This window comes from Melanostigma gelatinosum, assembly GCF_949748355.1.
Source record: "Melanostigma gelatinosum genome assembly, chromosome: 8".
Classification (NCBI taxonomy): domain Eukaryota; kingdom Metazoa; phylum Chordata; class Actinopteri; order Perciformes; family Zoarcidae; genus Melanostigma; species Melanostigma gelatinosum.
In genome coordinates this window covers 14181283-14193168 of record NC_136641.1, presented here as the reverse complement: position 1 = coordinate 14193168, position 11886 = coordinate 14181283, and the positions used below count along the sequence as shown (strand labels likewise).

The 11886-nt window shown below is 42.8% G+C and overlaps 1 protein-coding gene across 1 annotated transcript; it reads left to right on the top strand.

Annotated features, from left to right (window-relative positions):
* The first annotated feature begins 721 nt into the window (after positions 1–721).
* srpk1a (SRSF protein kinase 1a) lies at positions 722–11495 on the top strand. Its single transcript, XM_079274202.1, has 16 exons — positions 722–811; positions 1485–1539; positions 4142–4269; positions 4465–4573; positions 4704–4791; positions 5117–5204; positions 5695–5801; positions 6216–6381; positions 6465–6490; positions 6634–6859; positions 6950–7300; positions 7469–7569; positions 7814–7921; positions 8069–8138; positions 9076–9168; positions 10168–11495. Exons 1-16 carry the CDS (start codon positions 799–801, stop codon positions 10350–10352), a joined length of 1914 nt encoding a protein of 637 aa, XP_079130328.1. The 5' UTR covers positions 722–798; the 3' UTR covers positions 10353–11495.
* Positions 11496–11886: the final 391 nt, after the last annotated feature.

Below are 11886 nucleotides of genomic sequence, written 5' to 3'. Positions count from 1 at the left end.
CTTAATGGATATTTTGACTTTCTCTCAAGCACCTATGATGATGACTTGGGCAGTATCTGTCATGTTATGTTCATGAGCAAAGTACTGATATCCATAAAAACTACTGAATATAACTGAAAAACCTTAGATTGGCTGTTTAATTGCAAACACGAAAGACAAAAAAAAAACCTTTGCTTTTTGAAGAAGTCTTGAGTGCACTGTGACTCCTTGGTGTACAGGAGCAGGGATGGCTCTGTGGTTGAGTAGTACTTTTTAAATGGAAAATATATTTCTACATATACAGTACGTCTCTTGAGTCAAATGCCTGTTAAGCCACAATTTCATAACAAGATGCTGACAAACCTATACTAAAATCAAAACTGATATATTGTTTTGACACACGGACAAAAAGTACCAAGAATTTACAGTGTAGAATGGCCAAAGTTATGTTTTTACAGTGATTTCAAACTTCCTAGATTAGTTTGTGACATTTGTATATATCTTAGTCACAACTTTTTACCAAAGATGGAGAATCTGCTCCTGCCTATCATTATTGTGCATCTTTTGTACACAACCACCTGGCAGCTTGTGTGTGATACAAATGTAATATATTATCTCAGTAAATATCAAAATGTAACACTGGCTATAACTGTCTGTGTTGCCCTGCAGCGTCAGTGTTTCATTAAAACCAATGGTTTGGTGCTCAGGTGGAGACATCACTTAGGGAAGCTCCCCCTTGAGCATACGAACCACTGCGCACGCGCGGAACATTCGATCACTGGTGGTGTAGCTAACAGCTAAGCTACGAATCCAGCCAACATGGAGAGAAAAGGTAAGTCTTTACACCGACACGCCGTGCACCGTATGAGTAACGTTAGCCCGTGCGTGTGTTGACACTGCAGTGGACGTTCCTCTGCGGTCACAAAGCTAAAGAGGAGCCGAGCTTGCATACATACGGGGGGGTTTAATTGAACGCGTCTGTCACGCACTGTTGAGCTGGAGCCGAGCTACGCTAGCTTTCTATAACGTTACATTAGCTTCACCGGGACATGTCAGGATTTTGTAGCTGCGTTTAGCTTTCTAGCTCTGTTCGTTTTTACACACACAACCTAAAACACCCACACCAGTGACCAGCCGGGTTTGTGTGTACACTGACCAGAGTGAAACGACTTCATGTCACACTGCTGTTGGTCTTTTAGAAGAACGGTTAGGCTGGTAGCCTAGTGATGTACGTTAGCTAACGTAACTCAATGTTAGACTGCTTCCAGTGTCTAAGCGGGGGACTGGTGGATGCACCTGAATTGTCATTTATCTAGATATTGGTAGTTGCTAATATGACATAATACACTGCATAATGACCGTGTCTACAAGCACTAGGGTGAGATAACGTTAGTTGTCTCCTTTGCCTCAGACAGTTTCAGTCTTTTTTTTGTCTCGAGTGTCAAGTAGCGTTAGACGACAAATGGCAACCAGACAATGGCAAGATAAATGGTTTCTCTTGACAGTTCTGGCACTCCAGGCGAGGAAGAAGAGGGGGAAAGCAAAGAAGACCAGCAAAAAGTGAGTTTGTTTTTTTCTTTGGTACATGACACCCTCAGGCATGCATTATGTCCGCTCAGTCAGAGGTGGTGGGTTGTGGCATTTTGAACGTGCATGGTCCAGACGTTTAAATGTGAACCTGACACAAGATCCTTCACTGCATGCTCGCACTTATTTTCGTCTGTGCAATCCATTGATAAAAACGTGTAAGGCTAATTTAACTTTCCATATTTGCATGGGGTTCAAGTGAGGGCATTGACATCATTCATTAGATCGTTATTCTAATGAGATGTAAGCTGCCTGTATATAATGTGCTGTGTGTGTGTGTGTGTGTGTGTGTATATATATATATATATATATATATATATATATATATATATATATATATATATATATATATATATATATATATATATATATATAATGTTAGCACCTGAAATAAGCCACCCGAAGGCCGTGTCCTACCATAAAAATAGTTTATAAATGATTGTATTAAGATAATGCAACATTCAGGGCTCACATTATGCCACTCAAGCTTTGATATCTCTACTGATTGTCTTGATGCACCTAACAATTGACTAATCATGCCATCAGTTGCAGCCTCCGTAGTGTTACATAACAGCCTGTGCTATATTTAAAACCAGAGTATGAAGAAGCCCACCGAAGCATGGTGTTTCACTGAAAATGGCACTATTGCAGATACAGAACTCTCGGCAATGTTCTCTTCATCGCTGAAACAGGCATGGCTATCGGGCAGAAGAATCGTATGATATACTAAAAAGCTAAATTTAACTTAAAACCGTGTCGTCACATGCCACAGTTATTATTGCATGCTGAGCACCATGCCTATGGAGGAGCACTACCTCAGTCTAAGACATGGCGTACTGTACAACCTATAGTTCTGAATCAGTTGACAAATATTAGTTTAATTTAAGCCTCTTAGGGAATGCGCACATCAATTTTACAAATTGTAGTTTTGTCTGTCTTCACATTTAAGCAATGATAGTCCTTTGGTCCTACCCTTTTTATTCATTCTTTGATAATCAGTGAAGAGCTGTGAATGAGTGACAATTGAGATTAATTATTACCAATTTAGTCTGCCTCGTACAAATGTGTTATTAATTATAGCAATAATGCAAGAGTAGTGAATGTGTTTCAAATAGAGAAAAACGGCGTTCAAAAGTCCGAATTTAGTAATTAACTGCAGCTGTTTGTTCCTTCATTGGTGCACAAGCATGCCTTTAAACCTCTCTGCTTCAAATAGCCATGTCAGGCATGAATAAGTAGGTTGCAGATTATGTGAAAAGCAGCGGCTCATTTGTGAGACACTACAGAGACACGACAGACGAATTTAGGAATTTATTTTAATGTGATCTCGGCTCTCTTGTCTCCCATGGTGATGAGCAGCCTTAATCTGCGGTGTAGAGGAAGTAACATCAGGCTGTTTGGCATTCAAGTTAATATCAGGAACTGAACTGTTGTGAGCGTGTTGTTCTGTGAGGAGAGAGGTGAACTTCAAAGCCCGATCCTTTTTCTTACACATTATCCAAAATCCTCGATTGAGCCTGACCGTAACGCCAGAATCGCTGTGTTTTTATTTCTCATTTCAAGAGTTGTAACTCGTCTGACAAAATGAATAACACATTAAATTAATCTCATTTAAAAATTGATTTATCCCTTATGAAGATCTTTATGTATTCAGATGATACACATTTACCCTCGGCCCTCCTGTCGGTCTGTGATGCCAACGTTGATAAATTAACTGCAATTATAGTCAAAACACCAGTAACTACAGATTTTAACGAATCCAAATATTTAATATACACATATATTCAAGTGCTAATGCCAAACAATAATTCTGTACAAACACTTATCTGTCTGTATTTCTTTTGGTTCAATCTAGGGAACTTGTATTCTTAATGCTCTTTTTGTAATATCAGGATTTTTGTCTTCTGTGATTTGCTGTAGATGTTCTTTGTCTCTTCCATCTGACAACCCGACATAATGACACAATAATTGAGCTTTGTAATTGCTGTTTATACCTAATATCTTCCTTATTGATGATGAATATATTTTTTCTTCCAGCTGCAGTTATTTGACCCTGATCCCTGTAACTTGTTCTAGACTATCTACCAATACCAGACGAGTCCTGGTTGATGTTCTATTTTCATAAACGACACAGTTGCACCGTTCCCACTCATCCTAAAAATAGGACTAAGATTAGTAAAGCCATTCTTATATCGACATGCGTTGACGGCTGCACAGCGATACATTATATTTCTTTCAATGCCTCCTATATGTTGTGTGATATCTGTGGAAGGACAGATATCAGAAGCGTCTGTGGATCTGTTACAGCAGGAAGATTTCACAGGGTCTCTTCTTCTCCAGCATCAATAGTATGGAAGTTCAAGTATAGACTCCAGTATACTGCAAAAATCTAGGCTTAACCAGCATTGTGTGAACTTGTTTGGCAAGGGCTGGACTTCAACATACTTTAAATAATTAGTACAAGTCCTGCACTACAGCTTTAAAAGACTTCTGTTCCCAGTCAGGAAGTGATAGGTAAGATACTCTGTTCCTAATGCGGTCTGAGATGGTTTTTGTGCATGTGTTTGCTCATCAGGCAGCCAGTCAATTCCAGAGCTCGACAGCTTCTCCAGCACGAAGCCTCGCCTCAGGAGCCCGAGGAACCTGAGGAGATCCTCGGCTCTGATGACGAGGAGCAGGAGGACCCCAACGACTACTGCAAAGGCCAGTCCCGTCTTATTTAGCATGCTTACCTGCTGACAAACCTCCCAGATAACTGAGTTATGCCAGTTTATTGCTTTAATTTATCTAAGATACCCAGTTAAGTATGACAGTCACGATAAAAATAGTTTTACCTTTTTATTAGTTCGTTGACTGACCATCTTAATTGTATTCTATGTGTATTTTCCCCTCTTCTAGGCGGCTACCACCATGTGAAAGTAGGAGACCTTTACAATGGAAAATACCATGTAATCCGGAAGCTGGGCTGGGGGCACTTCTCCACCGTGTGGCTCGCCTGGGACATCCAGTACGACAAACACTTTACTGCATATTCTTAGTGTACCGTTTTGTTTTTGAGGCCTGAAGTTGGCTACACATTCAGTTGCAGCTGACTCGATGCTTCCTATTGGCGAACGTTACTTGCTCTGTGGTTGCAGGGTGAAGAGGTTTGTTGCAATGAAGGTGGTGAAGAGTGCAGAGCATTACACGGAGACGGCGGTGGATGAGATCAAACTCCTCAGATCCGTGAGTGGATGAGTTACTTTGCACACCGAAAGTTTTCTGAGTTCAGATTAGGAAGCAGAGTAAATGTACTGATCAATGCAGACACAGTGATCACGGTTCACGGTAACACACATAACACGAGGACAACAGGGTCGTTCTTGCAGTGAAAAACATTACAGACAATACTGTGGCACAATATTCAGCATGTTAGGCATGCATGTTCAAGCAGCGTTGCATGACTACAGATAAAGACACGCGCATGCCAACCCTGTGTTGGTCCAGTCTAACATCAGTAAGTGTCATTCCTGATTGTTTGGATTGCGTTGTTGTGTTTATTTGTTCTCAGGTAAGAAACTCGGACCCCAATGATCCCAACCGGGAGATGGTGGTCCAAATGGTAGATGACTTCAAGATCTCTGGTATCAATGGGACCCGTATCCTTTCAAGCCAGATATCGTAAATGCGTCCTGGTCTGTTTTTTAATGATTCAGATTGGATCTGTTTGATTACTTCCTGCTGGAAAGAATGAAGCCTGTTAATTCTTTAAAAAATACTCTGACAAGGGTCGGATCATTCTTTCCTCTGGTGTTAAATTCTACTGTGAAAGCAGTATGCAAGTAACAAAGTAAACAACAAGAGAGGGCTTTACCAAAAAGAGCCTTGTGTGTCCAAAACACACCTCCGCCTATCACAGCACTTTGGCCAAGTAACACCCCCTGAATGCCACAGGGAGAGCTGTAGCTGCAACATGACACTTCCCAACAACACTCCCTCATGTTGGCACTCTTTTTTTTTTCTTTTTTTTTTGCGGTCTAAAAATGCTAATGAATGACTACAAGGCCTCGGCATGTTTAGTCAATCGGTTTCTCGTGATGGGTTTTCATTTTGTCTTGCTTGTATTATCTTAACTGCTGTGATCTTCAGATGTCTGCATGGTGTTTGAGGTGTTGGGGCATCACTTATTAAAGTGGATAATAAAGTCAAATTATCAAGGGCTGCCCCTGCCGTGTGTGAAGAGCATCATCAGACAGGTAACCTTAGACCCACAGTCTCACACCTTTTGTATGCTGACTGACTCCTGATGGAGGTTCGGGTGAAGCCTCCAGGGGGTGAGACGGGAGGACGGGCGGAGCATTTTGTGGTTGTATTTGTTTTATTTTACAGCCAGGGAGCTTTTGTAACTGATTCAACATTATTGATGTCGACTTTGCCACAAAGTATTGCTTTTATTTAGGCTTTTGATAATTGTTTTTGTCAAGCCTTTCATTTCATTTGAGTTCCTATGAGGCACATGTGTATCAGCTTTTTAGTCAACATGTTTCAACTTTGTGAAAAAGAGAAATGGATATTGAAATATTTTTTTAATTGTTTATTTTGGATCAGTTCAAAAAATACAGTTCTGCTTTTACACTCGGTCAATCATTTTCCATTCATTAATTTTTCAGGTACTCCAAGGCCTTGACTACCTGCACACACAGTGTCAGATCATCCACACGGACATCAAGCCAGAGAACATCCTGATGAGTGTCGATGAGCCTTATGTCCGGAAGCTCGCCGCTGAAGCTACAGAGTGGCAGAGGGCTGGGGCGCCTCCTCCCTCTGGTTCAGCAAGTACGAGACAAACACTTGTTCAAATGTACATTCATGAGCTCAGTGTGCTTACAGTTTGTACTCATCTGATGTTCTCTTTTCAGTAAGCACAGCACCTGCTCCAAAACAGGTAAAGCCCTTTTTATTATTTCCTTTTTTTCTGCGTATAACGTCAGCCTCCCTCATTTTCAGTTTAACACACATTTAAAGCTGTCCCACAATTATGCAACTGTCCATGAGAGCCATCTTGTTTCTCATATTCATCGCTGACAGGCAGTAAAAATGTCCAAGAACAAGAAGAAGAAGTTAAAAAAGAAGCAGAAGCGTCAGGCGGAGCTGCTGGAAAAGTGTATCCTGGACCTTGAGGAGATGGAAAAGACCACAGAGACGCGAGAGGATGAAGAAGATGAAGATGAGGACCCACAGTCTCCAAAGGGACGAGCCTACGCTCCTCTCAGACAGGTGTCTATTCTGGAGCTAGGAGACGAGGACACAGAGGGTAAGAAGTCACAAAAGTGAGACAGTAATAAAATCCTTGGTACGAGTCATTTGCAAAGAAATGTCATCTGTCTTTTCTTGATTCTTTCAGAGGGCAGTGTGAATGCAGATCTCATGAGGGTGGGACCAGAGGGGCTGTTGGAGTTCACCTTTAATGGCCATGGGGAGGCGGACCAGAGGCAGTCCCAGTGGAGGGACGAAGACCAACACAATGGCAACGCAGAGCCCACAGAGAAATGTGGCAGTCAGGAGGAGCAACAGGAGGAGTCCCCAGTTCACCTCGCCTGCAACGGTGTGGACTCTGCAGACCTCAAGGAGCTGGACACTGAGACTGAAGGCAGAGGAGTAACTGAAAGACACCTTCTGGTTGGGCTGGAGGAGGGAGAGCTGCAGCAAAGCATTCTGCAGGGGGAGGGCGAGGACGGGCCCGAGAGCCTGGACGGTCAGTCAGACAAAATCAGTACATCTAGTCACTGCGAAGAGGTTTTTTGGGAGCTGTTTGCTGTGGATGGGCTGCTTTGGAAATGCATTAAAGGCGCATGCAAATGAACATTAGTCATTAAACTGTTCTTTTATTAGTTGTTTCTTTCTCTCTCTCGCTCTGCTCTAGGCAAGCTGACAGCAGGGTCCCTGCTCGTTAACCCCCTTGAGCCACTCAATTCAGACAAGATCAAGGTCAAGATTGCAGACTTGGGAAATGCTTGCTGGGTGGTGAGTAACCTGCTAACGACCTGAGGGATTTCCTGATTAGGGAGGAAGCCTCCAGCTAGGGACACGCAGTGTCCTCTAGATACCAAAATAGAAATGATTCAATCTTCCATCCCATTGTTTAATTTGTTGTATTCATCAGAGTTTTGAAATTGTACTGTAGTTGGATACAATTGTCCTAGGCTCTGTATATTTTGGAATCTATTTTAAGGATTTGTTTCTCGCCCTCTGTCTCGCCCTCTCTCAGCACAAGCACTTTACAGAAGACATCCAGACACGGCAGTACAGGTCCTTAGAGGTGCTCATTGGTGCTGGATACAGCACACCGGCCGACGTGTGGAGCACCGCCTGCATGGTGAGAGAACGCACTGACAACCGTATGAAAACCAAATCATCCAATTTACCTCGAGGTGCTCTGAGTGTGCAGCAGGTGGTGCTGGTGAGTCAATCTTTTCATACAGCGTCTGTTTCTGTGTTTGAGATGATTGTGTTGTCTCCTCAGGCCTTTGAGCTCGCCACAGGGGACTACTTGTTTGAACCACATTCTGGGGAAGATTATTCCAGGGATGAAGGTATTGCTTCCTCTTCCTCTTTCTCCAGTTACGCCCGCACAGAATGAATCCTTATTCCATATTTAATAGTATTTTTGAAATGTATGCTTCACTGGTAAGATGCATCTCATAAGAGTTTCACAGTAAGCATGTCGAGCTGGGACCTTCACTTCAACTTGTTGTGCAGTTAGCGTAATAATGTGCAGTGCACGTTGCTTAATTCTCCACGATGTTAACACTTAAATGAGGTACTTCATTATACTTCATTACAGTGGTTTCAAGTAGATCTGCAGATGTTAATGATGAGGATCAACATTCCTGTGTTTACACCTCAAACCACTTTTGCCACACTGGAGACGGGGCCATCTCTCATTTCCTTGCTCATCTTTTCCTCATCCTCTCTCAAAGTTCCATCGTTGTCGTCCTTATGCTTCATGTTAATGTCGGCTCGCTGCTGAGCGTGAAGTTTCTGTACTGACTTGATTCTGTTGCAGCATGTCAGGTATGTGCTCAGATTCAACCTTCGGTTCACTGGCACGTGCCCAGCAGGCGTGAATCGGCTTCTTCACCTCCAGTACACAAACTCACGAGGCGATTGCTTAATTCTTCCACAGCTCGCTCTGTTGTGTGACCGGTTTTTAAACTAATCACTCATCCTGCATCAGAATCTGCTGTTCACGCTTTAGTGTTTAAGTCTTTGATGGCTGTGCTGTAAGTCTTATTATCGGACTGATTCAATCTTTGCGGGGGGGGGGGGGGGGGGGTATATGAAAGTGTGTGACTTCATGGCTTTTCATGTGAATAATAATATCAACTTCCCATACATATGCTTCTTGTCATACAAGGCTGTCATCATCCATTGTTCCTAATGCATTGTTCCACATGACTGTTCATCCCCGCTCCAAACTGTTGCCCTCTGACCTTCTACCCCTCCTCCTCTGCTGTGCCTCATTTCCAGACCATCTTGCTCTCATGATTGAGTTGCTCGGTAAAATCCCTCGCCACCATGCTCTGAGTGGGAAATACTCACAGGAATACTTCACCAAGAGAGGTATGCCACCTCTCGGTCTGTGGCTCGCTCTGGGAACGGTGTGTGTGTGAGGTGGAGGAGGACGGTTCCTGTCAGCACACACACAGATCTACCACAGTTGTTGGTGTACGATGGCCAGTGGGCAAAATATTGAATACGGACCAATGCTTTGACATTGAAGGACAGGCTTAACGGTTCGAGGCTGATTACAGATTTCAGAAAGAGTGTTGCTTCATCCCTAATTGTATACGTCTGTCATCGACGGTATGTTAATAACCCCTCCAGTGTCTGACTGCAGTGACCAAACTGAAGCGATTCTTGACACATGGAGCTGGAAGACATTTAGGAAACGTACAGCTCGTGTAATGTCTGGTGGCCGTGTTTGATAGTCTGGTTTCTAACTGCAGGTGTGTGCGCACCCCAACCTCTGCAACAGTCTGACCCATATGTACGCAGGTGTGTGCCGTCAGCTGACCGCTCTCCTCCTCCACCCACACCCCCAGAGTGGGCCTGTGACCGGGACACTGTCTGACCAATCTGTTGTCTGTCTTGTCTGTCTTGTCCCTCTCCTCTTGCAATCGTCTGCTGTGTAGACCATATAGCGCTGATAATTGAGCTGCTGGGGAGTGTCCCACGCAAACTCATAATGACTGGCAAATATTCCAAGGATTTTTTCACCAAGAAAGGTAAAACAAAGACGCATCAGTGTCGAGGTTAGACGAGGGTTTCTGCCTGTCGTTTAAATCATGCCCTAGAGAGCTGATGTATAAGGTTTTCACACAGCTGTTGTATGACATTTTTATTGTTTTATTGTTAAAACGTTTCCAACATTAGATATTACAATTCAAATAATTCCTGTTTTGGGAATCCATTGACAGTTATTGAAGTAAAACTATTTAGTGTCATATTTCGAGGTGTCTGTGTTTTCACAGACTTCTCGTTGGTAGTGAATGTACACTCGGGGAAATTGTTGCGCTGTATTCCTGCACTGCTCTCTGACGCAGCGCTGTCTGTCTGCAGGTGATTTGAAACACATCACCAAGCTGAAGCCGTGGGGCCTGATGGAGGTGCTGCTCGACAAGTACGAGTGGCCCCGTGAAGAAGCCGAGTGCTTCACTGACTTCCTGCTTCCCATGCTGGAGCTGATCCCAGAGAACAGAGCCACTGCCGCAGAGTGCTTGTGTCACCCCTGGCTCACCCTCTAGTGGAGGCCTCCAGCCATTGCCCCCCCCCCCCCCCCCCCCCCCCCCCCCCCCCACTCTCTCCAGAGACTGCAACAGATCACTTTCCAGTTTGGGCATATCGGATGAATATTTATTTCTTTTCTTGTTTTTGTTTCGTTTATTTGGATTTCTTATGTTATTGAACTAATGCTTCTGTGTACGTTTGCTTTGTATTTGTTGGTTATTCTCTTAGTGTGATGACGTCAGGAATCCAGTGGTATATATTACTTTGTGGTCATGTTTGCTCCACTCAGCTGTGCTCCGTTCACCCACCCAACTAAGCAAACCTGTTATTGTACTGCTAGTGACTCATCCTTGTTTGTTACACTCCTGCACTAAACAAATTAAGGATATGTAGCCTTCCTTGGTCATTCTGTCCCCTTTTTAAAAGGATCCGCTATTACTTCTTTTCTCGTGCTGTTTTTTTTAAGAATAATTTTATCTTATATTAAACATGTAAGGTAAACCATTTTGTATTTGTAAAGCAGGCTTAGGAAGTTGCACACTGGGCTGACATGTACACTGACTGGGGCAATGTTCACAGCATTTCTCGAGACGGTTTCTTCGAGACGTCCACTGTCTGATGTCGGTCATGTTATTTAGCCATAACAAATCTGTTGTCATCTGGTACTTAGTGTGGTTAGTTAATTATAATAAATGAGGTCTTGCATTCTCATGGGAGGCTGGTATTCTCATACAAATCAGGAAAATACTGTTTTGAAGGTTTCATCAAGACGACATGTTAAGAAGCCGTAGTCAAAGGAAAAAAAGCTGAAAATAAACTGTATATATCTGTACCAAAGAGTTTGCCTTTATGTATATTACAGTTATGTACAGTTTTTAACAAATCTTATATCTTAGCTAAAGTTATTTAGCTGGGTAGCTGTGTTTTAATAAAGTGTATGGAAGATGTGTTCGAGCACAGTTGTATGTATGGACAACTGTTCAATACTGTCTGTTTTTACCAACAAAATGGTGAGCTCTGATGTAATGTGATGGTGTCCCAGATTGATCATATCAAAGTAACCTATGTATCTATAGAGCCTAGGTAACAACATGTACATCAGTGTCAGATTCAAGAACATGGACTTTGTGTAAACTGTCAATTTACAAAAACACACCATACAATAAAAAAATGTTCATACAATACAGAGCTGCTGTGTCGAGCTTTTTTCTCTGAGTTTATTAGATCTTTGACATCAAGTATAGAATTAAAACTCTGCTGTTATTGCTGGGGTTGAGAAGCAGTAAGGGACTGCTGCATTTCAATTAACCAAAGGTCACGACTAGTCAGGTGAGCAGTTTGACCTGAACTACATTATGACCTTTCTGGATGCTTGTTCGCTGCGTCTGAAGGTCCATCTTCATCAGGGGTTTTCTGTAAAAGGGAAAACACTCTTGTGGATATCTTTATTTCATGGATTTAAGACACTGGGCCTTAGTTTCCTCCTTGTTGGGTTGCAACTCGCATGACGTGCCATATACCATTTAGCTAATATCGACGAAGTTGTGGTAA